Here is a 27,967-nt window from a genome sequence, read left to right as displayed (position 1 = left end):
GCCCCAAACAGAGCGGCGCGGTTGCTTGGTTACGTAGAGCCGCAGAGCGCTCCGCTCAGAGACGGTATTATTGTTAGCTAGAACTGTTTATTATTGTTTTTTTGAGATATTTATTCGCCGCAGTTTGTACAGTACTGTGAGTGAGATGGCTGGAGACTCGCAAGAGGTGCCAAAGCTGCAGCTGGAAGCTGTTATTGGCTTTAATGGTAAGACGATGGAGCTCAAACTCCTTTAAAACTATTACAAACTGAATTTATGCTAACGGCGCTTCGCCAGCTGACTTACTTTAATCAGAAAATTCACTCATGCGTGTAAACAGATTTCATTAATTGAAATGTACTTTCATTATTCATTCATTTTTGTCCATTTTACGTAAACTAGTTACCTAAAGACAACACAATTCATTTATTTAATGTTAACATACAGCCACGATCCTTCCAGAGGTGGATAGTAACCAGTTAACCTGACTAAGCTGCTTTTTAAACTGTTGGATTTTTTTTTACCTCTTTAAGTAATTTTAAGTGATAATTCTTTTGCTTCTACTAAAGTAATCAGTGATTACAACACTACCTTTTCATCAGTTCCATTTCAGTCATTAACATTTAGTTCCTAATTCTCTTTTTGGGGGGTTTAATTTAAATCTGTTGGTTCATCTCCTGTTCTGCTTTATTGTTGACTACACACTTAAACTATGGTTCTTCAAGGGTTCTTTAGTAAATAAAATAGTTCTAAATAGAACCTTTTTAAAAAAGTGTCTTTATATAGCACCAAAAAGGCTTCTGCTACACTCTTAAAAATGATTCTTCAAGGGTTGTTTAGAAAAGAAAATGATTCTATATAGAACAATGAACAGTCAAACAACCCTTTGCATGATTAAAAGGTTCTTTGCATCATGAAATGGTTCTTTAGATCGTTCGTTTTTTTACAACCTTTTTGAAAAAGGTTCTATATAGCATCAAAAAGTGTTCTTCTATTGCTACAGTGTCAAGCTTGTAATAATAGAAGAACCCTTTTTGGTGCTATATAGAACCATCTTCAGCATGTTCTCCATCAATGTGAACAGCATTTATCAGCAGAGGAACTGAAGATCATTATTCTCTATTATTTCTTTCTGGATGTGTTTGGTGTAAAATGAAGCATTAAAATAAAAGGAGTGAACTCTAAAATAGATGGTTCTTCAAGGGTTCTTTGGTAGGAAAATGCTACTATATAGAACCATAAACACTCAAAGTACCCTTTGCATGCCTAAATGACTCTGCATGGTGAAATGCTTCTTCAGATTAATGGAGAATGTGGTGGTTCTATATATCACCAAAAAGGGTTCTTCTGTTGTTGATGCTAAGCTTGTATCAATAGAAGTCATAGTTCTAAACAGAACCTTCACTAAAGAACCCTTGAAAAACCATCTTTTTTAAGAGTGTACTCCCTTAAGTTACAACAGTTCCAGGACAATGTGCTTGTATTGCTCAGTGTTTTGGGAATAGTTCTTGATAACAGGTCATTATTAGAACCTCAGCTGTGAGTAGATCCAATATGTTCCAATATGTTTCTTCTTCTGCGCTCAGGTCACGTGTTATCAGGCCTCCAAGCTCATCCCGACAGAGAACACCTGATTTATCCTCTGGGCTGCACGCTGATCATCAAGAACCTGAAAAGTGGGAAGCAGGGGTTCCTTCACGGCCACACCAACAACATCTCCTGCCTGACCGTGTCCAAGAGTGGACGCTACATCGCATCCGGACAGGTCACCTTTATGGGCTTCAAGGTGAGAGCTCTGATGCTGAACTGACATCACATACTGTGACCATATTACTGCACTGAAAAACACATGCTTTTTATTTACATCCAAATGTGTCAGTCAGTTACACATCAATAATATTTATCACACAGTTTTTTAAAGTGGATAAACTGTTAGAGAGTAATTTAATTATTAAGAATAATTTGTCTTTATGTAACATATTTTATTCAGGTCCAACCAGTTTACATTTTAAATCAAGTAAATCAAAGCATCATTGTTTTTGGTGTAGGGGTGCAAATCCCTGACAACAATTAGATTCCGTCAGTTCTTTGTGAAATCTTAAAATTCTCCAGGATTCAGTTTCATTTGATTAATTTTGGTAAAATTACAAGTACACAAATCTGATTGGAGGAATTATTTACACAGTATTGGAATATAGACAATAAAAACCATACAGTAATGTTTAATTTTGGGTTTTCCATTTAAAAATAGTCCAAGAATTTTTCTATTTAGAGGTCATATTCTGTTGAGTATTATTATCGATTTGAACATTACAAAATTGCTCCAACTGAATCACCACCTTCAAACTGATGCATAAACATGCATTTTTACACCCTGTAAAGTTTAATAAATGTCTTTGAAAAGGTCTGAAAATAAAGAGAATAAGTACAGAGAATATACACAGTAGCATAGTAGTAGCTACAAGCAACATAAAGCAAAATAGATTATATAATAAACAGAATATTAGAATTAGAATATAAGAATGTATTTAATTTGCATATTCATTTCATTGTGGTTGCAGAATTATTCAAAATAGCTATTGAATAATAAACCTTCATTAAACAGTTCAGTTAATAATGCTAATGTTTTTAATATGAATGCAAGCAAGTAGCCTCTAGTTAGAATTATAAATATGATATCATTGTAATTGTTATCTACTAGTTAACGTTCACTGTCAGCAACATTAACATGTTTAGTCTATTCCTCTAAGATTAATAACTGAATAATAAGTTTAAAGGTTAAGATGATTGCTTTAGTGTTTAGACGCTGTGAATGTTTTTAAAGATGGCATTTTCTGCTCCCCAGGCTGATGTGATAATCTGGGATTATGCCAAAAGGGAAATCTACGCCCGGCTCACGCTCCATAAGGCCAAAGTGGAGGCGCTGGCCTTCTCCCCAAATGAAAAGTACCTGGTGACTCTGGGTGGACAGGACGATGGCAGGTACAGTTTCACTGGATGTTTATTTCATCTTCAAACCACAATCTGAATTATAGACCAACAGCACTGGCACAATCTTGGTTATGGTTATGTTATGCCTGTGAAATGTCTGTTATGTGCATTATGTGTTATGTCTACTATGCAAATACTGTATTATGTCTGTGTTATGTTTATGTTGTCTAATGCTGGTGCTGTGTTATGCCTATGCTATGCTATGTCTACGCTGTGTTATGTCTGTATTATATCTATGATGTATTATGCCATTTCTATCTGTGTTATGTCTAAGTTATGCCAGTGCTGTGGCATAGCTTAAACATAACTCAGATATAACTTGGGCATAACACAGACATAGCACAGCATTTTCCAGTGCTGTGTTACATCTGTGTCACACTATGTCTATGCTGTGTTATGTCTATGCTGGGTAATGTCTGTGCTGTGTTATTTCCATGCTATTCTATGTCTATGCTGTCATGTCTGCCCTGTGTTATATCTGTTTAATGTCTGTGTTATGTGTGTGCTGTGCTATGTCTATGTTGTGTTATATCTGTGCTGTGGTATATCTGTGTTAGTTCTATGCTGTGTTATATCTGTGCTGTGTTATATCTGTGCTATGTCTATGCTGTGTTACATCTGTGCTGTGTTACATCTGTGCTATGTCTGTACTGTGTTATATCTATATTAGGTCTGTGCTGTGTTATGTCTGTGCTGTGTTATATATGTATTAGGTCTATGTTGCGTTATGTCTCTGCTGTATCATCTGTATTAGGTGTATGCTGTGTCATGTCTGTCCTGCGTAATATCTGTGCTGTGCAATGTCTTTGCTGTGTAATGTCTGTGCTGTGCAATGTCTTTGCTGTGTAATGTCTGTGCTGTGTTATATCTGTGTAATGTCTGTGCTGTGTAATGTCAGTGCTGCATAATGTCTGTGCTGTGTAATGTCTGTGCTGTGTAATGTCAGTGCTGCGTAATGTCTGTGCTGTGTTATATCTGTGTAATGTCTGTGCTGTGTAATGTCAGTGCCTCATAATGTCTGTGCTGCGTAATGTCTGTGCTGTGTAATGTCAGTGCTGCGTAATGTCTGTGCTGTGTAATGTCAGTGCTGTGTAATGTCTGTGCTGTGTAATGTCAGTGCTGTGTAATGTCTGTTCTGTGTAATGTCAGTGCTGTGTAATGTCTGTGCTGTGTAATGTCTGTGTTGTGTAATGTCCGTGCTATGTAATGTCAGTGCTGTGTAATGTCTGTTCTGTGTAATGTCAGTGCTGTGTAATGTCTGTGCTGTGTAATGTCTGTGCTGTGTTATATCTGTGTAATGTCTGGCCGTTGCCCTTTGAATCACTGCTGGTGTGTTTTCAGTATCGTACTGTGGAATGTGGAGAAGAAGGAAGCTATCTGTGGAAGCCCTGCATCTGCCCACAGCGCTGGACACTGCCTGACCGTGGGTTACTCCAGCCACAACGACGACATCTTCATATCAGCTGGAAAGTAAGGCTTGGATTAATGACTACTTAGTTGTATTAACCCTTAAACTGCAGGTTCATTATGTTTTGTATTAATCTAAAGGCTTTTTAGAAAGAAACTATTATGAATTATTTAGTAATTAAACTATGAAACTATTGTGTGAGTTTTGTTGCTGTGAGAGTGAAGAATTGAAATGTGGACACACGTACAGACTTTGGAGTCCGTTAATGCGCATTAGTGATATTCAGGGTTGGGTTGTGAATTAAAGTCACAGTTAGGAATCAGAAATCAGAAAAAACACTGATCAGTTTTTGGTATTGTGTGATAATTTGGGCTGTTTCTAAGTAGATCTGAGGGAAATACTTTCAGTCAAAGCTAAAGCATTGTGAAGAGTGAGAAAGCTGTAGTGTAAGTGTTGTAAATGAGGTGTAATTTTGTTCTCCTGTTGTTCCCTGCAGTAGGACACTCCGAGTGTGGGAGCTGGACCTTCCCAACAGGAAAATCCGCCCCACCGAGTGTCAGACTGGACAGCTAAAGCGTATCATTAAGTGCATCGAGGTAAGAGTTATATTCACACGTCATTCAGCAAATACTTATCCTAATAAAATATGTCCTCTTTTATTTACCCACTCAAATATGGTATAGACCAAGGCCCAATCCCATTTCTTATTTTTACCCCTACCCCTGTTTTCAAGAGTCACCTTGCCTCTTGGAACTGAGTTTCAAGCGATGATAGTTGAAATCTGTCCTATGAAATGGGACAACCCTCAAATAAAAAAGAGCATTACTTGAATGTATTACTATAGAATGTAACTGCTGCACCATTTAAGGTAGAATGGGAAATTTAGCTAGCTAGCTACCGAGACATCACATACTACTAATGACTTTTTATGCTTGTTATGAAGAAAAGGACCACAATACACTGAAACGACGAAGATAATACAATGATTACTGTAAATTTTTGAACAGAGAAAATACTAACATTTGTGGGTTTCTTTGGTCTCTTGCGCATTCTGAAAAATCTCAGTTTGGAGGCCATGTAGCCCTAACACTTCACCCTACCCCTCTATCTCAACAAGAATCAGGACACCCTACCCCTAGACGTGAACTCCTAAATGGAGGGGTAGGGCTGAGTGGTAGGGGCGAGAGGTGAAATGGGATTGGGCCAAAAGTTTTGAATCTACACTTTCCACACAATTTCCCAACTTGGTTCAATGAACTACATGTCAAAAATAATTACTATGGAATTATTGCATGCTTTTATTACCAGAGATGATGAATGATACTTTCTTGATAGGGCTGTAATCAAGATCCCTTTTGTCTAGTCCAAGACAAGTCCAAGTGCAAAACCATGACTAGCTGGGACCAAGCCAAGACCAAGTCCAAATGAGAGAAAACCCAAATAACCTCTTTAAGACCAATTCAAAACACAAACGATTATTCGAACATCACTAAGTAAATAGTTAATAATTCAAAAGGCACACTCTTAAAAAAGATGATTCTTCAAGAGTTCTTTGGTGTTCTTAACTAACTAGGCAGAGCAGTGCTGCAGAGCAGTGCTGCAGCAGATCTGTAAACCTGAAAACTCAACCAGTTTCCCAAGAGTTTGGTGTAAAGAGTGACTGTTCTTCATTTCTCACACTGAAGACAGAAGAGGAGATGAGTAAGATCTCAGTTAATGTGAGGAAGAGCGCATCACCAAACTAGAACAGAGACTTTACAGAAGAACAACAATCGATAAACCAAACATTTTGCTGCCATTGAAGCATCAGCATCGCAATGGTGAGTGAGTTAGCGGCCAACATGGGACACCCCAACTGCCTGGGGGTATTCCGCACACTGGTTACAGTGCATACAGTGCAGTAAGGCGGTGCATTTGTTGTTGTAGATTCCAGAGGATGACAGTTTCTTCTACTGCGGCACCACCAGTGGAGATATAATGAAAGTGAACCTAAAGAGCCGACTGCTGAGCAGCTGTGGGCCGGTCAAGCAGAAATTCAGTAAGGTGGGTCTGTGCGGCCAGTGGCTTTCACTCTGAACCCTGACAGCTGCTGAGAGTGTGTGTAACGTCTGTGCGTGTGTGTGTGTGCAGGGTGTGAATGCTCTGAAGATGCTGAAGACGGGGGATCTGTTGGTGGGCTCTGGAGATGGAGCTTTCAGTCTGTGCTCCTCAAATAACTTCAAAATCATCAAGTAAGTCAGAGAGATTTGATCTTATTGCTTAAAACAGAGTTTAGCGTAAATGCATTGTCAGTAGTTTAGAAATGTAATTTGGTTCAGAATGAGTGTATAAATGCTGATGTGTTGTGTTTGAGACGAGTGGAGCTGGAGGGCGGCGTGTCGTCCGTGGCTCTGCGAGGTGAAGGTCAGCAGGTGTTTGTGGGCACCGACGCTGCTCAAATCTACTGCTTTGGATACACCGATTTCAAACCTGAACTGATCTCCACCAACCACAGCAGTGCAGTCTGGGATACAGCCTTTCCTCAGTAAGACAGACAGACAGACGAGAGAAACGACTAACAAAATCCTGGAGCTGTAAAAATCTTGAGATTTCATCAACACCACTAGAGGGAGACATAAGCAGTCTAAGTTTGTTTCTCTCTCTCTTTCTCTCTGTATATGTCTCTTTCTCTCTGTCTCAGTGGTAGTTCGGAGCTTTTTGCCACCTGCTCCCAGGATGATATCCGGGTTTGGCACACCGATTCCTGTAAGGAGCTCCTGCGGATTAAAGTGCCCAACATGACCTGTAACGCTCTGGGCCTCACTCGGGACGGCCACAGCATCTACAGTGGTGCGCATTACAGGATTAAAACATTGAATAGAAGTAAAGTTAACATGAAAGAAAATGTTAGATACAGACCATATATGCAGACCAACTACAAAAACAGCCTGTTTGAATGGTTTGAAACTCTTTTTGTGTTGTCATAAAGACCAACTCATTTAAAAGTGCACTGTGTAAGATTAAGTGGCATCTAGTGGTGAGTTTGCAGATTGCAACCAGCTGTGTCCCTCTCCCTCACCCCTCCCTTTCCAAGTGAATAGTAGAACCTACGGTGGCCGTCAGGTTTTCTGCCGTTGCCTGTCCCGATTTTGTTTTGCTTCTTCATGTTTTTGGTGAAGATTCATCCTCCCTCACTTTTTCTTGTGCTAAATACTAAGTCTGATCCGCCATTTGTGGAAATTTGGGTTCTCAAACTGCTCACATCACAAAATGGTCAGCCAGCACCGGCAGCAACCACTGATTCTTCTTCTTTCTACATCTTCCAACAGGAGCTACAGTGCCACCTTGAACATGACGGCCTTTGTGGGAAGAGGAACCTATTTAGATATGAAGCGCTCATTCTAAGCTAATGAAAACACAACGCTTTTCACTAATGAAAACATGGTTTTATTACTAAATTCCATTTCTGCTAATAGATCCCCCTAAATCTTACACACTGCACCTTTAAATATATATACCTAACAGAGTTTATCCTCTGTTCATCTGTATAATTTAGTGATGTTTAATGCTACATGTATATTGGCCTTCGATCCAATGACAGCTGGGATAGGCTCCAGCACCCTCCGTGACCCAGAAGGATAAGCGGTTTAGAAGATGTGTGTGTGTGTGTGTGTGTGTGTGTGTGTGTGTGTGTGTGTGTGTGTGTATTCATAATAAAATGTATGTTTTTGTGCCGTAGCGTGGAATGATGGGAAAATCCGTGTGTTTACTCCTGAGAGCGGCCGCCTGAAGCTGATCATCCACAATGCCCACAGCATGGGAGTGACCGCTATTGTGAGCAGTGGAGACAGTAAACGGCTCATCAGTGGAGGAGGAGAGGGACAGGTCAGTCACAGCAGTCAGGGTGCTGCTCAGGGAATCAGCTATTTTCTAAGGTGTCTCAGTGTAAGAATAGGCCCAGTGCACTGTAACTTTGGCTGTATTTGAAATAGCATGCTGTGTACTGTATACAGACCACTGCACTAGTATATAGTGAATACTGCATGCTCCTGTTCATCATTATAATAAAATTTATAATAAAATAAATAACGAGAATAATAAATGTAAAACAACAACTAAAACATCCTGTAGTGAATTCCAGCCCACTGGTTCACCACAGCTGAAAGTGAATTTTCCCAGTTTAGTAAATGCTCTCGGCGCCTGAAGGCTGATCCAGTCACTGAAAAATACACATAACATCCTCACAATAAATATGATTAGTGAAAAGTGGCTCAAACACTGACACATTTATTTTAGACCACAAAGTAGCTCAGCAAACAACAGTACAATAAGCTGAATATATACATTTTATTGTCATCTCCAGTATGTTTTAGATTAGATCTGTGAATAAAATAAAAACTATACAAATAATAAAATAAGTGAATAAAAGTTTGGATAGATGAACTGCTGTGAATGTATGGGGGGATATAGAGTTTTCTCATTGTTTATTTTGAGGGTCTTAGTTCACACACAGTTAAGCAATGATTACATTATTCCATCAGTCAACCTTTATTTTCACTTGGAAATACATTGAGGGGCATTTACAGCACAAAGGGGCTGAAAAAGAATTAAAGTGTGATTTAATCAGTTTAAACTAAAATCAACAAAACTACACGAACAAATTACCAGTAAAATCAAAGAAGATAAATGGGAAACGCAAGAGTTAATGAAGAAGAGGAACGATAAAATAAAAAAAAACATATAGAAGTTAAAAGCAATTAATACATTTAATACATAATAATACATTAAAATAAAAAATAAGAAATAAGGAAAACAGTAATACAACTGAGATCAGAGAAGAAAATTAAGATTTTATTCAGTCAAATAAAATGAAATGATTGGAAAAAATAATAAAATCAAATAAAAAGAAGAAAGGGAAAAAATAAACTCAACAACAAACTTATTGCAGTATTGTATATGATACTGTGTGTGTGTGTGTGCGTGCGTGCGTGCGTGCGTGCGTGTGTGTGTGTGTGTGTGCAGGTGCGTGTGTGGGAGATCCTGCAGGACTCTTACAAGCTGGTGGCCACTATGAAGGAGCACAAAGCTTCAGTGAACGCTATTAAGATCAAAAGTAATGATCAGGAGTGCGTGACGGCCAGCTCAGATGGGGCCTGCATCATCTGGGACCTGCTGTGAGTTTTTAGAGCAATTTATTTCTTTTTTAATACTGTTGTTAGGAGCACATAACATTCTCTTGTGGCGCACTGCTGGAAATATGTCACATTAACAGCCACAAGAGGGCACCATCATCCAGTTTACAGTGCCTGTTAAGGCTTAATGTCTGTATCTGCCTCACTTTGTTTTCTTCTTTGCTCACTGTGTCTGCTCCTCTCTTTCTTTCTCTCCTTCTTTCTCTCTCTCTATAGTCGGTTTGTGAGGAATCAGATGGTTCTAGCTAACACACTGTTCCGGAGAGTCTGCTATCATCCTGAAGAATATCAGATCATCACCAGCGGAACGGACAGGAAGGTACTGACCGCGTGACTGTGACCGTGTGTAACAGTGATCTTTCCCGCCGTCCTGCTGTTCTTCACCACAGAGCCCATCTGTTACTGCTATAGCACTTCTCTCTCTCTATTCTATCTCTCTCACACTCTTATTCTGCTCTCTCTCTCTATCTATCTCACTTGCTCTCTGTCCCCTTGTTGCGACATCACTCATCAGCACTCAAACCTTTCAGGTTTTTAAACCACATTTGGACCAAAGGAGCTTCAATATAAGCTTTTAACAACAGTTTGGAAAAGAAAACTGTCAAATCACTATTTAACACCTGCTCTTCATACCGAGGAAGGTACTCTGATGAAGATGAGGCTGAGTGTTAAAGATAAAAATAAACAGAGCATTTTTACTGACTTCACTGAAAAGTAACAGTAATACAGTGGAACAGTTTTGCAGTAAGAAGCTGAGGTGTGGACTCGAGTCACGAATTTGATGACTTGAGACTCGACTCGACAAAAGTGAGAAAGACTTACAATTCGATTTTGACTCAAACACCAGTAACTTGGAATCTGACTCGGACTTGAGCCTTGAGCAGCATCAATAAGCCCTCAGAGCTTAAACTCTTATTGGAGAAACTCATTAGGCGAACTGACCATTTTTCTCATAGTAGCAAAACAAAAGAAACACAGCTCTCCCTGTTTATCTATCTATAATACAAGCTTCTGCAGTTAAAACAAGCGCAACATTCAACACAACACTGAGGTTGACTTTTTCTTCGCCAGCTTTATATTCAAATTTCCTGTTCCACCTTAAATAGTGCAGAGTTAGGCACCAGAATGTAACCGCTACGCCATTTAAGGTGGAACGGAAACATTTAAATAAGAAGAACAACATAATATACAGCCACACGCTACTTACGTTCTGTTAATAAAAGACTGTATTACTGTTACCATCATTTTTGGTGTTCAGTGTGGAAATGGCCTTAAATCAGCTGAAGAATGCAGACTGACTTGACTCGACTTAAGACTCACCTGTACTGACTCGGGACTTGAATCAAGCCTTGACTGTCTTGACCTGGGACTCAAGCATCAAGAATTGAGACTTACTTGTTACTTGCGGCTTAGTGATTTGTTCCCACCTCTGGTCAATGGCATTGTGGGAAATGTATCCCTGTAGTGGCACTGGTTGATACTTAAGGACCTTTGGCCCTGTTTACATACAGTATTGTGCAAAAGTCACAGGTAGGTGATAGGAACCAGGCGTCGCCATGACTACAACACAAATATAGACATTTTATTTACTGTACAAAACCACCAGTGAACCTACATGTGTTTTCTGAGTTTTATATGGAATGTTGATGATGGGAAAATCTGAAATAATAAGTTTTCTTTGGGGACTGTTTTGCCTCACAGCTCCCTGCATATTATGTATCCCTCCACCATGAATGGATTTTAAGTTCTGAAAACTATCGTAAAACAGTGTCTCAGACAACTGTGCAAAAGTCCCAGCCAAGAAAGCTACTATCTGCGCTGTGTTTTTTTTTTGTCAGTAGAATAGAGGAACACAAAGTCACCTGATTTAATTTAATGAAGTATTTATCAGATATGCTAGGTATTGGATGGTAACTGGACGTCCTCCAGGAGAAACAAGTGGGAAATGGTTACACTAACACACATACAGAACAATCACATTGTATTGTTTGTTTGCTTGTATTTATTATAATGTTTTTTTAAGAAATGCTTAATGTGCAGATAAACAGCTTTATATATCATTGTCCCAGACGTAGAGTTCTGTATTTGAACTTTGAATTTCTGCCCAGATTGGTTACTGGGAGGTGTATGATGGTTCGGCCATCAGAGAGCTGGAGGGCTCGCTGACTGGAGCCATCAATGGCATGGACATCAGCCAGGAGGGTGGTCACTTTGTCACCGGTGAGTGAAAAAAAGGAGATTTCATGTTAAGAAGCCTGTAAGAGCCGAGCCTGAACGTGTGTATTTATATCAGTAAATAGTGACTGTATTTCATCTGATTCAGCACAGACTTTTCAGTTCAGCTGGAAAACAGTGTTTGTGAAGGGCTAGTTATCTGATATCAAACCTGATAAAGTCACTAAATCATGTTAAAAGTTTTATTCCATTAAATCTATATAAGTAAAATGTGAAATGAACTTGTGTTTGATGTTTATCAGTGCTGTTCTGCTACTTTTTTCTTGAGTCATTTTTGGGTAGGCTTGTGAAAACAGTCACATTTTCCAAATGTGCTTCGTCCCACAGTATCATAACATCAAGTTACAGCCTAGTGTTGACCAAAGTCCAGTCGTCATTACACCAAAACCAACGCTTCTGCCTTATAGTGAAAGAAAACAATAGCTAGACTGTGTAGACTAGAGGTCTGCAGTCTCCAGGGACCCACTACGATATCTTATGGCGTGGGACTAATTTTCAGTGTTGTGCATGGAAGTGGGCAGGAAACCACCCCACTGCAGGGGGGGAGCGGGACGAAGCATGCATTAAGAGAAGTTGTGCAAATTAATGGCTAGCCTAAATATAATAGAACATTCACTAACACACACACACATCTATATATATATATATATATATATATATATATATACACGATTTAAAATAATAACAGTAAAACAGTTCAAATGAATGAAGTCTTTCTAAAGAGCTGTGAAGCAGCCAATCATGTGAACAACACGCAGATTCTTATAGCTCACAGAGACGGAGCCTTCAGTCCAACAGCCATAGCTGCCCAGCAAAACACCAAAAATAACTGCTCTATGGTTTAATTCCTGCTTTGTGTTTACTGGGAATGAACAGTGCTTGGTGATGTTACTCACAGTGAGCCTGATGACCATGACTGCTGTGTCATTTCAGCAGAGGATAATGTGTTTGTAAATAGACTGTCAGATATTGGATGTCAGTTCTCCTTGATGGAGCTGTGCGGGCGGGAGTGGGACAAAACATTTTTATAATTTTGTCTTTACTTTGAAAACTTCATGCAGGGAAGTAGGGCTGGACGATATGGCAAAAATATCACTATATCACATCACAATTCACGATACATGTCACGATATTTTGACACACAGACACAGTGGAGCCGTATTTAATGAAAATTATTTTTGTTCAACATTTCAACTGTATTTGCGGGTTTCCAATGTTTCTTACGTTCCTTTTTCTCTTTCTCAGGTGGAGATGAGAAGCTGATTAAGGTGTGGCATTATTTTGATGGTGATGTCACTCACGTGGGCGTCGGCCACAGCGGCAGTATCAGCAGCGTTCGGATCTGTCCCAATAACAGATTCATCATCAGCACCAGTACCGACGGAGCCATCCTGAGATGGAGATACCCTCACTCCTCATAACTCACTCCAGACCACTCACGCTGCTGCTGCAGCACCCCACTGAGGCAGGACACTCCCACTAACACGCTCGGCCCTGCATTAAAGTGTCTTTCTGAACACAGAATTATTCTTATAGTTATTGTTATTATTTTGGAATAAAATCTTTACTTATCCAGCTAACTTTAAGCTCGATCTAACCCTGTCCCAAGACTGGATCACTTTTGGACAACTATGGCAACTTACTGCATGCCTAACCTGTTTCATGGCCAGTTAAAAGGCAGTTCCACCAATTCAAAATTCCTGCATAACTTAGTGTGTGAGATGTAAACAGCACCCTGCATATTATGTATCCCTCCACCATGAATAGATTTTAAGGCCAAAATCTCCTTAAAACTATGGTAAAACAATGCTTCAGTCATCAGGCAGTGTATTCATAACAATTTCACGTAATAACTTTCTGTGAGGGAGCTTTTAGAGGTGGACATCTGGTTCCTATCACCACCACTGAGAACAATTCTGAGTCGGTATGTTACTCTATAACGGAGCATTTCACACCAAACCACTATGAATGAGTCTGTTTACATCTTTACCATTTAAGTATGTAGAAATTTTGACAATCTGGTGGCATTCCCCTTTATCAGCAGCTACACGAAACCAAACCGTCCACTCTGCTCATCTTCATTGTAAAAAAGTCTTTAGACAGATGAGTCTCCTGTGCTGTTCAATAACAAATAAAGTGGAATTATCAGATGTTTCTATTAACGTTGTTGTGTCTTTTATTATAAGTACTATATATTATTATAACTGTGTTCACAGTTTTTGATAGTATTTTTAAAATGTAGGCTCTTTTTTCTCTTATCAGATGTCTGAAAAAATAAATGCTGTGACGTATTGTGTACTGTGAAAATGTATTTAAGTATCGCGTTATTATATTGTCGCCATATCGCCCACCTCTCTGTACAGCGGGAGTTCAGTTGTGCGCTCTGGCCTCGTGCGTCAGCTGTTGTTTGTGTTGGAGATCAGGTGAGAGATGTAAACTCACCTGAGCAGGTAAATATCGCCTGTTCTCCAGCAGGGGGCGCCTGGGTAACACTGACCAGCAGCCAACAGAACCGAAAGTGGTCTGAGAGAAAACAGGCCAGTCCAGTGTGCGGAGGGAGTTCAGAGGAGTAGCAGGTGTTCTCACACAGTTCCACCACAAACTGGGACATTTAGGGAGTTAGAGGGGGTTTAAGAGAGCGTGAGGTCACGAGAGAGGGACAGCAGCGCGCGCGAGACCGAGAGAAGAAGGAAAAACGGAGAGAGAGAGAGAGAGAGAGAGAGCTGTAATGCTAAATTCGTTCACACAGGATCACAGACGGCTCGGATGAGGAAGACAGCGCTGCGGTGAACTTCACCTGCGCGGCGCGTTGTTGTGTGAGTCACGTGGATGTTTGATTGGCACCTGGCCGCCCCTGGCAGTGCCCGCTGCGGCGGTGAAGGTGAGAGGTCAAGGTGAGTCCGAACTCTTTTGAAAATGGTGAACATGGAGGCGAATGAGAGTCCAGGAGCTGGGAAGAGCTCCAAACGCGCCAAGCGCAAAACCAAGCGCAACAAGGAGAACAAGCGCAGAGCGCGCAGACTCTTCAGGGGCAAGTCTTTCAAATCCGTCAGCAGGTTCATGAGCAGAGTGTTCAGAAGTCTGGGGGGCTTCGGGACGCAGTTCGGAGACGGGCAGAAAAAGCAGGAGGAGGGAGGAGAAGAAGAAGAGGAGGAGGAGGAGGATGAGGACGATGGAGGGTTTGGAGAAAGCGCAAGGCGCGCACTGGGACGCGCAAATGAAAACGCGCTGAAACGGAGCAGCACGCGGTCCTGCCCCCCCGCGCTGAGCTGGGGGGGTGGCGAGAAGCCCCCCGGGGTGCAGGGGCTGAGGAATCATGGGAATACGTGCTTCATGAACGCTGTGGTGCAGTGCCTCAGCAACACGGACCTGCTGGCAGAACACCTGGGCCTGGGTCAGTACAAGAGCGAGCTGAGGGAGTGGCCAGGCAGCGGGGTCGCGAGGAGGGACGCGGGACAGCGGGGTCCGCGGGGTCAGGGGGAGGTCACGGAACAGCTGGCCCTGCTGGTCAGAGCGCTGTGGACTCACCAATACACACCGCAACTATCAGTGGACTTCAAGGTGAGTAAAGACTACAGCACATATATCACTCCATAAATCCTCTATGAATTATCCAGTGAATTATTCAGTATCTACTATGAATTATTTAGTGTCCACTATGAATTATTCAATATCGAATATGTATTATTTAGTATCTACTACAAGTTATTCAGTACCTACTATGAATTATGCGATATCTACTATGAATTATTCAGTCTCTACTATGAATTATTCAGTCTCTACTATCAATGAATTAGTATCTACTATAAGTTACTCAGTAACTACTAAGGATCATTCAGTATCTGCTATGAATTATTCAGTACTGAATATGAGTTCTGTTATGAAATATGGTGCTGTAAGTAAACTGTGGGCTGGAACCTATGCAGCAGTTTCTCGTAAAGCTCATAAACACACCTTTGACCAGGTGGCATTTCCGTGTTTGGTGTGAGTGTGCAGGTGGGCGGAGCCTGAGCCACAGGTGAGCAGAGCTGCTTCAGGAGGCGTGCTGAGGCTCTGAAAACAATTTCACTTATTCACACTTAGAGAATCAACAACAACATGGAATTTGAGCTCAGAGAGAGTTTATATTTACAACATAATGACTGTAGAAGGACTGCAGAGGAAGCGTCGACAACACAGGACCCTTACATTAGAAACTCAGAGAGATAGAGAGAGAGAGAGAGTGAGAGGACAAAAGAAAGGGAGACAGAGAAAAAAGAGAGGAGGAGAGAGGGAGAAGTGAGAGAGAGAGAAAGAGAGACACGGAGAGAAAAAAGAGGGAGAGAGAAAAAGCGGTAGAGAGAGAAAGAAGTGAGAGAGGAGGGAGGAAGGGAGAGGGAAAAAAGAGAGAAGAGAGAGGGGAAGAGAAAGAGGGGTGAGATAATGAAAAAAGAGAGGTAGAGAGAGAGAAAGAAAAAGAAAAGAGAGCAAGGGAAAAAGAGGAGGGGAGAGAAGAAGAGAGAGTGGAGAAAGAGAGAAGTAAGAGAGACATTGAGAGAGAGAGAGAGAGAGAGAGAGGGGTGTAGTATTGTTATCTGTGTGTCTGTCGTTTGCTCTCGTAACAGTGTTTTTGTTTTGCTGTAATAAATAAATCTAAGTGTCTGAGTTTCAGTGTCTGTAGTTTTTATCGGTTGTTTATCAGACGTGCCGCCTCAGCGCTCCTGTAAACATGTCTGAGATTTACACCGTATTGTGGAGCTGAAAGGAAGCTCAGTGTGTGTGTGTGTGTGTGTGTGTGTTAGTTTGGCTGACACACACTCCACCTTGAACACACACTGAGCTCTGCTCTCTCACTGAGCTTTAGATTAATCAGTAGCTCATTAAAGCGATAGTTCAGATAGTTACCCAAATGTAATCAAGCTAAAGAGAAATGAAAACTTGTACCCCACCAATTACCATCACGCTAACTGCATACCTGGAGAGAAAGGAGGAGTGCAGACACAGGGAGAGCTGCTTTATCAGTGAGAGAGAGAGAGAGAGAGAGAGAGAGAGAGAGAGAGAGAGAGATGATGTGTGTTCTTCCCACCAGCATCATCTGGTCCACCGCTGGAAACGGGACAAGAGAGACAGCAGACAAATGAACCTGCTCTCTCTCCCAAACTCCCTCTCTCTCTCTGTCATCTGTCTGTCTTTATTTCTCGTTTCAGTCTTTCTCTCTTTCTCTTCACTTTTTCTCTCTCTCGTCTCCCTCTTTCTCTCTTTCCACGCTTTCTTTCCTTCACTCTGTCGCTTTTCACTTTCTCTCTTTTCAGTCTCTCTCACTAACCATCTCCATTCTTTCTCTCTTTCTCCATCTTTCCGTCACTCTCTCTGTCTGTCTGTCTGTCTTTATTTCTCTTTTCAATCTTTCTCTCTTGCTCTCTCTCTCTTCACTCTCTTCACTCTTTCTCTCTTTTTTATCTCTTTTTTTCACTCTCTTCACTCTTTCTCTCTTTTTTATATCTTTTTTTCACTCTCTTTGTTTCTCTGTCTCTACCCCTCTCTTTCTTCATTCTTTCTCTCTCCTCCTTTTTTCTCTCTTTTCACTCTTTCCCCCTTCACTCTGTCTCTCTTCTCTCTCTCTCTCTCTCTCTCTCTCTCTCTCTCTCTCTCGCTCTCTCTCTCGCTGCCTCTCCAGGGTAAAAACACGAAAGGCGCCCTCTAGAGCCAGTGTTTGGTTTGTTCGTTCTAGGGTACTATAGAAACATGGCGGCAGCAGCTCTCTGTTGAAGAGGAGCTGCTACCTATGTAGATATGAAGGACTCAGTCTAAGCTAACGGAAACGCAATGATTCGTAGTTACAGGTAATTAAACACTACTAAACACATTGTTTTGTTTACTTTATTCCATTTCTGATAATAGATCAGCGTAAATCTTACACACTGCACCTTGAATAACCACCAAAACTCCTCTTCTGTGTGGAACACCGATTTGTTTCATGTGTTTCTGATTCAGACAGATTGGCCTGAGTAGCGTTAGCGTGTTACAGTGGGTTGCTGGGTGGTTCTTCAGTGTAGGTGTGGATCTTCAGTGTGGATGTGGATCTTCAGTGTAAGTGTGGATCTTCAGTGTGAATGTGGATCTTCAGTGTGGATGTGGATCTTCAGTGTAGATGTGGATCTTCAGTGTAGGTGTGGATCTTCAGTGTGGATGTGGATCTTCAGTGTAAGTGTGGATCTTCAGTGTGGATGTGGATCTTCGGTGTAAGTGCGGATCTTCAGTGTAGCTGTTGATCTTCAGTGTAGATGCGGATCTTCAGTGTAGGTATGGATCTGTTAGTGATGCTCTGTCTGGTCTCATCTGTAGGGCATTGTGTCCAAGCACAGCTCCCAGTTCAGAGGGAACTCCCAGCATGATGCTCTGGAGTTCCTCCTGTGGCTGCTGGACCGAGTTCATGAGGACACCAACCCAGACACCTCCAACACCTCCAACAACACCAACAACATCAACAACACCAATAACTCCATCGCGAACGGCTCCAGCAACAGCAGCAAGGCAAAAGAAACCAGCAAGGTAAAACATCACTGTCAATCATCTTTATATCTTTTAAGGCTGATGCAAAAAAGTGGCTATTTTTTCTGTTTAATCAAGTGAATTCTCTGTTATTGCATGTATTTGATATGTAAAGAGCGTAATCAGACAAAGCTTTAAACTCACTGATTTTAGTTTAGTTCGTAACAAATTACATTTTCAAACAACACATGAATAGGAATGTAATTCAGACATCAGCTGTGCTTTTCTATCATCTAATCAAACAAATCAATAACAAGCACTGACCAATCCAAAATCACAGCGCATCCAGTAATAGAGGAAGCCTTGTGCATCTTTTATACAGTGATAGGGAAAACTCTGGTTCTACACTGTGACTTGTTTTATTCTGGCCAATGTGAATGCAGGCCCCATAACTCCTCTAGCAGCAGAGTTTTGGGAACCATCGTCAAGTTCTCAGAATGGATCACGAGCAACACTTTGTTCTTGGTGTTTTGCACTGATGGTTTTGCTACCTCAATGGGTCCTCATGCTCCTTCACAGGCTGAAGGACCTTGGTCAATAAAAAAATATAAATAAAATCATTTATTGTTGACTTTGCAAAAGGCTTGAATGTTTAAACCCCAAAACCACAACTTTTATTACAAAAATGATCACAGCAGAACTCAGAACAGAACAGTGTGTGTGTCCTTCTGAAAAGACAAAAGTGCTTTTGTTTGTGTCCTCATTCTATTCACAGAATCTCTCCTGGAGCGAGAGAGAAATAGAGAGTCTTTTTGTCTCATATGGTCTCTCATACTAAAGCAGTTTTTAGAAACTTTAAAAGGTTTAACAATTAATGTAAGTCAGTGGATATATATATATATATATATATATATATATATATATTATATATATATATATATATATTGTGATGGCCAGTGACATCATAGGGGTGGGGGTGTGAGGGGTCATTCACAATAGAGCCCATTCACAGCCCTTCCTCCCCAACTCACCTGGTCTTTCCTTACTTTTCCTCTGTCTTTCCTCCCTAACCACCTTATATATATATATATATATATATATATATATATATATATATGACATAATTTGAAAATGCCTGTTGACCATTACATTGTGTGTAAACTTCATAATGAAGAAACGTCTGCAATGACTTCGAAAAAAGTCTGGTTCCATTGAATTACATTAAAAGTAAAGTATGTAGTTACTGTCTGAACAAAAATTTGTATCTCCAAACTGGTAACTTCACAGAAGAAGGAAAAGAAGGAAAGTTAATGGAAAAATGATTTATTTCAGGGCATTTTGGAGGACTTCTGTTGGTTCATTCATTCAGCTGCTGATTTCAAATTAGGTCAAAAAATAAAAAAGTCACACATGGAGAGTTTTGTATCCAGTTTGGATTTATATATGGAATTATATATCAAAAGTCACAATGTTGATTTTGTGAAACTGTAATTACGGTATAAATAGTTCTTCCACTTACGTTGCTATATTCAATGCATTTTTAAACATAATTCTGATGAAAATACCTAAATTATCTAGTCAAATTGAATTGTGCTGAAATTTGTTTCTAAAGAACTGTAATCAAGTAGTTGTAAGGTCACAGATTATCACTCCTAAAATGAGTAACTAGTCTAAAATAGATGCAATTCCGGGTGGATCCATCACTGTGCAGGTTTACGGCTCTGTTAGACCAGTTATCGTCAGAGCTGTGAGTGGAAGTGAGAGTGCAGGTCACGCTGGAATTAAAGTGCAGGATGTTTGTGAAGTCGTCACTGGTCTGGAGGAGACACATAGTAACACTTACATTGCTAAGAAACCTGTTTTTCTGGAAAACTGCATTCACACACATTCATACACTCAGTTGCTGAACTGCACAGATGGGTTTTGTGTAGTAATGATGTAACATGAAGCCTTACCCAGATAAAGAAGGCAACACTGCGTTTCAGCTTCATCACACTGATACTGCTGATAGCACTGCTAATGCTGGGGTTGGGCGACATCTACCTGACCGGCATAGGATGATGTCTACTGGGAAATATCGGATGGATGATGACATTGTGGGGGGGGGTCATTCACAATAGAGCCCATTCATAGCCCATCCTCCCCTACATACCTGGTCTTTCCACTGTGTGTCACTTATGGCTGTGTTCAGTTATGGCTAAAATATCTGTTTGGGGAACAGAAGTGTCCTTTGTTATCATTTTTAGCAAAGTCAAAGGAAGTGTGCTTATTTTTAAGTTGTTGTTTTGTCTAATTAAACGTTTCTGAGGTGTACTTGGACAGTGTGCCATTTACAGCTGTCTGTACAGCCAAATAAAATTGAAATTACAGCATGAACAGCGATGTTACGAGCAGAAATTATGCAGAGATTCAGCAGACATGAGACTGTGGCTTCATAATGACTCAGTGAAAAAGCCCAGTTGTTACTATTGAAATGTGTGTATGTGTATATTCAATGCAACCAGATGATAAACTGCCAGTTGAACATCACTATTTGCTCGTAACAGACTAACTTTTTTACACATTGTATACTCTAGAAAACTCGATATATTCTGCCCTCACTAGCAGGCTGGACTTGTAGCAGAAAGCTAGCCGGCTAACAGGCCAGTGCTACAACAATTGAACAAATAAAATATCAAATAAATAAATGCTTTAAATACAACATTATTTAAAATCTGAGACGTACAAAGTAAAGATTGTTACATGACTGTGAGATAAAAATATGTGTATTTAAACTAGATCTGAGATTAAATTCCAATATAGCACTGAGCTAACCCCGCTAGCTTGATGCTAACATAGCATAGGGTGAACATACAAGGAGCATTTTCATAGTTTAAAAACAAATTTCTACATTAGACTGTCTAAAGACAACAGTTTAAATGAAATGACTTTAGTAGTGTGAGTATTCGGTGTAACTTTAGGCTGTAAACAGGATCCTCTGATACTCTGGATGAGCAGAGAGGGGTGGTGGGGGCGTGGTGGAGGCGTGGCTCAACATTGTGATGCCCGTCGGCCATCAACGATGGACAATGGCATCGTCTGTCAGCCGAACCATAGGTAATGCAGACAGACTGAATTACTGCCAAACCAATGGGAGAACTCTTGTCAACATTATGTTATGAAGAAATCCTATGGTGACTTTCCAAGCTTTGTTTTTATTTTTTTCTACTTTTTTTCTGTTTGATTTGTCCTTAAATCTCTGTATGTTAAAGTATGGTTGTAGGGTATGTTTAAGTATGGCCATTTTCTGCAGTTACACACAATATGGGACTGCAAACAAATGTGCATTCCTGAGATCCTGCTGGTGTGGGTATCCTCCCTTTCTATGATGCCCACAAAAATGATTTGAGTGCTAAGAGCTCCCCCTTGTGAGGAACAATCAGGTCTAGGTACATTATTTCTTAAAACAAATACCCTTTACATTTTTATCGAAGCATATACATACCACCGCACCTATACCACTTGACAGCAGGTGAGCCGGTGTGAAACCTAATTGTTCTGTATAGAACAATAGCCTTTTCTAAATAACCTTTAAAGAAAGTGATACCACCTTATAACACCCAAGCAATCATTTTCAGTACCACAACAGCCACATAGCATCCACCAGACATACCATAGCAACCACATATGCCATCAATATAACAGGAAGGTTTCACATTCTTGGTACCATTACCATTTTTTGTAAAATCTTAGATTATTACACTTAGAACATTTGGTGACGACATCATTGGCACGCAGAAGTGGGTAAGACGAATACTGTCTGTCTGAACTTCCATACAGGTCCCTGATGCAGGGATCACTCCAAAGCTGCTTTATTCCCATCACTGTGGTTTAGCGTCGGCCTTTCTGCCCTCTGTGCAGACGATCAGAGGGGAGGATCAGTCCAGACTGCTTATCCGGGGTAATTTGGCTCGTGTGTGAAGGTGCCCGGTGGATCAGTATTAATGCTGAAGGAGTTTGTATGTGAAGCTCTGCTGGCTGCTGACTCCTCAGGATGTTCTCTCGCTCTCTGTGTGAAAGACTTTGCAGCTTTTCATTCACAGCAGGTTTTCTTCTATTATGGGATTTTCTCAGCGATGCTGCAGATGGCCATAACAGCGCTAGCTCAGTCACGGATACACCACCATCAAAAGTTTGGGGACACCTAGATTTTCAAGCTGTTTTTAATCCAAACGATCATTTCTTTAACTGTTTAAGATGTAAACAGAGTTGTTTAGAGTGGTTTGGTGTGAAATGCTCCAATCTAGAGAAACTAACAGAGTCAGAATTGTTCACAGTGGTGGTGATAGGAACCAGACGTCCGCCTCTAAAAGCTCCCTCACAGAAAGTTATTACATGAAATGATTATGAATACAATGTCTGATGTCTGAGACACTGTTTTATGATAGTTTTGGGAAAATTTTTGCCTTTAAAATCCATTCATGGTGGAGGGATACATAACATGCAGGGTGTTATGAGGCAAAATAGTCCCCAAAGAAAACGTATTATTTCAGATTTTCCCATCATCAACATTCCATATAAAACTCAAAAGACATGGCGACCCCTGGTTCCTATCACCACCACTGTAAAGACATCTGAACCATTTCACACCAAACCACTCTGAATCACTCTGTTTATATCTCACACAGTGAGTTATGAAGGAATTTTGAAAAACCGGTGGAGTTTCCCTCATTATTTTCACTGTGAACTCAGTGAACTCTGAGGACGTTTTTGGACTGTAGGATTTTTGTGCAGGTTCCTCTTGAATGGCGCTGACCAGCACAGCGCACAATCCGATTAGCGCACTGATGACATTTCTGAAATGTTTTACATTCCACAGAACCAGAGAGAGAGAGACAGACAGAAAGAGAAAGAGAGAGAGACGGTGGGTGTAGAAGACAGACAGAATGAACAGGTCTTTTCTGACCTTTCTGTACGACACTGCCAGGAAATCACTGTGCTGGAAATGTGTGCTCCAGCAGCGCTGCTCTCAGACAGATTGCTTTTCTGCCGTAAATGTTCGTCATGTTTGGTTTACCGTCTGATTGAGAGATCCATCTTCTTCCAGCCGAGCTGGATTTGTGCAGAAAATAAGAGACGTTAAACCTCTGCTTTTTGAAATATTTCTTGACACATGTCTCCTGTCTGTTATTCACCTAACTGTGTTTATATCCAGGCCGCTGTGGACAGATCCTGTGTTTAATGGTGGTTTTGCTATCAGTGTTTGCACAGTTCACCTTTTGCTCAGTGTAAGAGGAGCACCTGTATAAGGTATTTAGATTAGACGTACAGTTTTTGCATAGAAATTGATCAAAGTCTGATTTTTCCTGGAAGAATTAATGGCATAAAGGCATTCACTTTGTACACCTATTGATACAAGAGCATTAGCAATACCCTAGCAACCACCTGGAACACCTTAGCAACCACCTAGCAACCTTGAGAAATACCATAGTAACAGCCTAACAATACCCTACACTCTTAAAAGCAATCTTCAAGGGTTCTTTAGTAAAGACAGTGGTTCTTTATAGGACCATGAACATTCAAAGAATCATTTGCATGCTTAAATGGTTCTTTGCATGGTGAAATGATTCTTCAGATTGATGGAGAATGTGTTGGTTTTAAGAATGGTTCTATATAGCAGCACTGTTACAATGTCAAGCTTTGAATAGTTGAAGATCCCTTTTTGGTGCTATGTAGAACCATTTTCAAAAAGGTTCTATATGGAACCATATACAACACATTCTCCATCAATCTGACAAACCTTTTCGCCATGCAAAGAATCCTGTCTCTCTCAGAAAGGTCAGAAAAGACCTGTTCATTCTGTCTGTCTTCTACACCTGCCCGTCTCTCTCTCTCTCTCTCTCTCTCTCTCTCTCTCTCTCTCATACTCTCTCTCTCTCTGCTAGTTTTCCTGGTCTCCATAGAAACCAAAACAAATCAAATTGCTCTACTTATGAATTATCAGTGGTGGAGTTTCTTTAGCTAGTTCATTAACAGTGTCAGGGACTAAGCTGGTGAAATGCAGGGAAAAATACAACAAAGAGTGGGAAAAAGAGAGAGGATTAAAACTGTATATATACATATATATAGCCAAGTCACTTCTTTTGTGCTTGTTTCCGTAGACTTGGTTGCTTGTATCTCCCAAGATCTGGCAACACTGATAGACAGTGGTTGTTGTTTTTGTTGATGCTGTTGCTACTGTAAATGTGTAGTTGCATTTATTAGAATAATTGTTTCCAGGGACAGTGGTCTTCGTAGTGTAACAAGTGGCTAGAAGCGTCTACCCTCCTCATATGTCATGTCCTCCCACTTTACCCCCTCCCTGTGTTTCATGTTGGGTTAGCGCTGGGATGGACATTTCACTGGACTTGAATGGACTTGATCTTTTAGTCTTGTGTTTTGTATGACTTGTATTGTTAATTGTTACCGCACTATTTTTGTTATGTATGCTATGTCCACTGGACCCCAGGAAGAATAGTGGCTCTCACAATAGCAGCTAATGGGGATCCTAAAAATAAACAAATAAACAAATAAACAAATATTTCACTGTTGTCAGAACAAAACCCCTTCATCTCCAAAATGATTACTTTACAGGAGAACGAAAAAACATACTTTACTTTTAATGCAATGTCAATGAAACCAGACTTTTTTCTAGGTGATTCTGGGTCATTTCTTTTGGTTCATTCATCATGAAATTTACACACTATGTAAACAGCAACAAAAATGAACATATAAGGTTTTGTTCAGCCAGTAGCGATATACATATATGCATACATACAGATATATTTATTTGTATACAGCTAGTTTGCTAGCTGATCATTTGAAACAATAGCCTAAGGCAACTTGCATGCTAAAATACATGTTCTCAATCTTCTTAAAACAGTAGAACCGGACATTTCTTGAATTGACTGTGTGCATTTCCATTTACAGGGACATTCTGTCCATGTCTAAGTATCCAGTGCTCTGTCTCACTCTCTACTGCTTACTGAAGCACTCTGGTTATCCGGTGTGATGACCTTCTCGCCTCCTGCGCAGTAACATTACCCAGCGAATAATGTCAGACTGCAGCATCATGAAGATCTAGCGCTATTTAGCAAAGCTAAAAAGATAGTTAGCTAGATCATCATATGAAACAGCAGCCTGAGGCGACAGAGCCAGCTACTTTAGTGATCTTCAGATTCTCTCAGTGTACTGAAAACTGGACGTTTGAAGAATGCGTGTGGTCAGGCTGCTTTGTGTTTTTCTGCTGGCTAACTCGGTAAAGGTTCCATTACAATAGGGCACCTGCACGTCTCTTACTTCACTGAACGGCTCATTATTCTCCAAATCTCCCCCAAACAAAGAGCTGAAGTCTCACATTCCAGCAGTATCTGTCAGACTCGTTCAGCAGGGCAGAGGGACATTCAGTCCCATAGAGAAGAGCTCTCTCTCTTTCTCTCTCTCTCTCTCCAAACAGTGCCACAGGCCAGAGCTTTCTAAGCACAGTGCTGAGATTCAGACGAGATGAATAATTAAACACCCAACACTACCCATGATAGAGAGAGAGAGAGAGAGAGAGAGAGAGAGAATAAACACAGTGAACAGACAAACACAGAAACTGAAAGAGAGTCTGATGAAAAGTGAGAGAGTGTAAGAGACAGAGAGAGAGAGACGTCCAGTGACAGAGAGGTGTAGTGAAAGAGAGAGACAAAGAGAAAGAGAAACAAAGAAAGCGAGAAACAGAGACAGTGAGAGAGAGACTTATAGTGAAAGAGAGAGAGAGACTTATAGTGAAAGAAAGAGAGACTTATAGTGAAAGAAAGAGAGAGAATTACAGTGAGAAAGACTTAGTGAAAGAGAGAGAGACATACTGAAAGGGAGAGAAAGAATTACAGTGAGAGACTTTTAGTGAAAGAGAGAGAGAGAATTACAGTGAGAGAGACTTTTAGTGAAAGAGAGAGAGAGAATTACAGTGAGAGAGACTTTTAGTGAAAGAGAGAGGGGCTTATAGTGAAAGTGAGAGAGACTTATAGTGAAAGAGAGAGAGAGACAGTGAAAGAGAGAGAGACTTATAGTGAAAGTGAGAGGCTTTTAGTGAGAGAGAGAGACAGTGAAAGAGAGAGAGACTAAGAAAGAGAAAGGGAGACTTACAGTGAGAGAGAGAGACAGCAAGAAAGAGACTTATAGTAAGAGAGATACAGTGAAAGGAAGAGAGAATTATAGTGAAAGAGAGAGAAAGACTTATAGTGAAAGAGAGAGAGACTTATGGTGAGAGAGAGATACAGTGAAAGAGAGAGAGAATTATAGTGAAAGAAAGAGAAAGGAAGACTTACAATGACAGAGAGAGAGAGAGAGAGAGAGAGAGAGAGAGAGAGAGAGTGTTTTCCCCCTGACCTGGCCGTGCCCCGGTGGTTTCAGAGAGTAAGCTGGTGTTGAATGGGCTGAATTACTGGCCGCTGTGAGGCTGAAAGAATCGCAGTGAGTCAGCAGTGCTTTACTGCAGGGCTAGCATTTCATCCCTCCGCTCCAGTCCTCCGTTTACATCCCTCCACCCCCCCTCCTCCCTCTCTGTGTCTCAGTCCTGCTGACCTGCAGTCTCTCCCTCTGGCTGTAGGGGGCACTATATGACCCGGTCTGAGAGAGAGAGGACTGGAACGATCGCTCTCGTCCAGCCGACTGTCTGTTTGCTCTGTGGTGGATTTTGTGTTTATTTGTATTTATGTGTGTGTTTGTGTCCAAAGGACACCGAAGAGCTTTGAATGCAGCGCTGTTACTTTAGCAGAACTTACTCTCTGATGCTGCTGTCAGGTGTTCAGCAGGAGGAGCTCGTTCACCTGGTGGGGCTCATCTGCTTCATGTTGGATGTAAACACCTCTGTTCTGAGCTGCGGCTCTGAGTGCCTTTTGACCTGGTTCTCCAGAAGGTGATTTTTACAGTGTGCAGAAAGCTCAACTCTGTTCCAACACAGATTTAGAGATCTATTTATTTTCTCTCTCTCTGTCTCTAGCGCTTTCCTGTCTCTCTCTCTTTCTCCCTCGCACTGTTTTTTCTGTCTCACTGTCAACATCTCTCCCCCTTTCTCTTTCTCTTCTCTCCCTCTTTGCAATTCAGTTCACCAAATTACATGACAGTTTTGCCAAAACGTGTAACATACATCAGTCTATTGAATAGTTGCACACAAACACACACACACACAATTCACTAAGATAAGCAGTATCCCACTTCTGAAACCAGTGTAGCATGTGCATAAGATGAAGAAGCACAAGGGGCAACCATGCTTCTGCTGCAAGAAGTGTGTATTGAACACACGAGCAGAAAGGGGCACATAGAGAACCCCAAACTTGCGGGGGAAGTCACCTCTAGCTACACACCATTGGTGACCCCCCTCCACACACAAAGCCCACAGCCCCTGACACTAAATAACACACATACTTTGTATACACAACAACTTAAACAAAATAAGTAGTCCCCTTTTAGGAGGACACGTGCATACCATGAGTCTTTGCATGTGGCGTTTTAATAATCTGATTTAATTGTAGAAAATCAGCTTGTGTCAGTAACTGGTTCAGCATATTTACACTTAATAATCTGATAACTGCAGAAAATCAGATTGTGTCAGTAACTAGTTCAGTGTGTTTTTATGCTCTTGAGTAATCAGATAATGAGGAAATTGCGAGTCAGGCAGTATTCGGATTTCTGCTTTACAACCATCCGA

The 27,967-nt window shown here is 40.8% G+C and overlaps 2 protein-coding genes across 3 annotated transcripts in view; both read left to right on the top strand.

Moving 5' to 3' along the window:
• Nucleotides 1-26: 26 nt before the first annotated feature.
• On the top strand, nucleotides 27-13,538 carry cfap52 (cilia and flagella associated protein 52). Its single transcript, XM_036569563.1, has 14 exons — nucleotides 27-206; nucleotides 1,566-1,765; nucleotides 2,825-2,961; nucleotides 4,312-4,440; nucleotides 4,875-4,974; nucleotides 6,305-6,421; nucleotides 6,509-6,609; nucleotides 6,732-6,902; nucleotides 7,059-7,207; nucleotides 8,097-8,242; nucleotides 9,380-9,531; nucleotides 9,766-9,868; nucleotides 11,658-11,769; nucleotides 13,030-13,538. The coding sequence occupies exons 1-14, from the start codon at nucleotides 146-148 to the stop codon at nucleotides 13,203-13,205; spliced, it is 1,854 nt and encodes a 617-aa protein (XP_036425456.1). The 5' UTR covers nucleotides 27-145; the 3' UTR covers nucleotides 13,206-13,538.
• Nucleotides 13,539-14,273: 735 nt separating this feature from the next.
• Nucleotides 14,274-27,967, top strand: part of usp43a (ubiquitin specific peptidase 43a) — a 60,730-nt gene continuing 47,036 nt past the window's right edge. The window contains exons 1-3 of one of the 2 annotated variants that reach the window (XM_036570599.1): nucleotides 17,421-17,606; nucleotides 17,762-17,967; nucleotides 18,109-18,315. In XM_036570599.1, coding sequence (XP_036426492.1) covers nucleotides 17,839-17,967; nucleotides 18,109-18,315 — 336 coding nt within the window. In that variant the 5' untranslated portion in view covers nucleotides 17,421-17,606; nucleotides 17,762-17,838. Of the gene's footprint in view, nucleotides 15,346-17,420; nucleotides 17,607-17,761; nucleotides 17,968-18,108; nucleotides 18,316-27,967 lie in introns of those variants that run through there. The other variant, XM_036570598.1, reaches the window with a different exon arrangement.

Source organism: Colossoma macropomum, unplaced genomic scaffold (genome assembly GCF_904425465.1).
Source record: "Colossoma macropomum unplaced genomic scaffold, Colossoma_macropomum, whole genome shotgun sequence".
NCBI lineage: Eukaryota > Metazoa > Chordata > Actinopteri > Characiformes > Serrasalmidae > Colossoma > Colossoma macropomum.
This window is presented reverse-complemented; position numbering and strand designations above follow the sequence as displayed.

Bases quoted from the DNA above. Each gene is read 5' to 3' on its own strand.
- cfap52 (XM_036569563.1), top strand. From the start codon at position 146: ATGGCTGGAGACTCGCAAGAGGTGCCAAAGCTGCAGCTGGAAGCTGTT. The intron at 6,422-6,508 runs GTGGGTCTGTGC...GTGTGTGTGCAG, and splicing joins TCAAGCAGAAATTCAGTAAG to GGTGTGAATGCTCTGAAGAT. The intron at 6,610-6,731 runs GTAAGTCAGAGA...GTTGTGTTTGAG, and splicing joins AATAACTTCAAAATCATCAA to ACGAGTGGAGCTGGAGGGCG.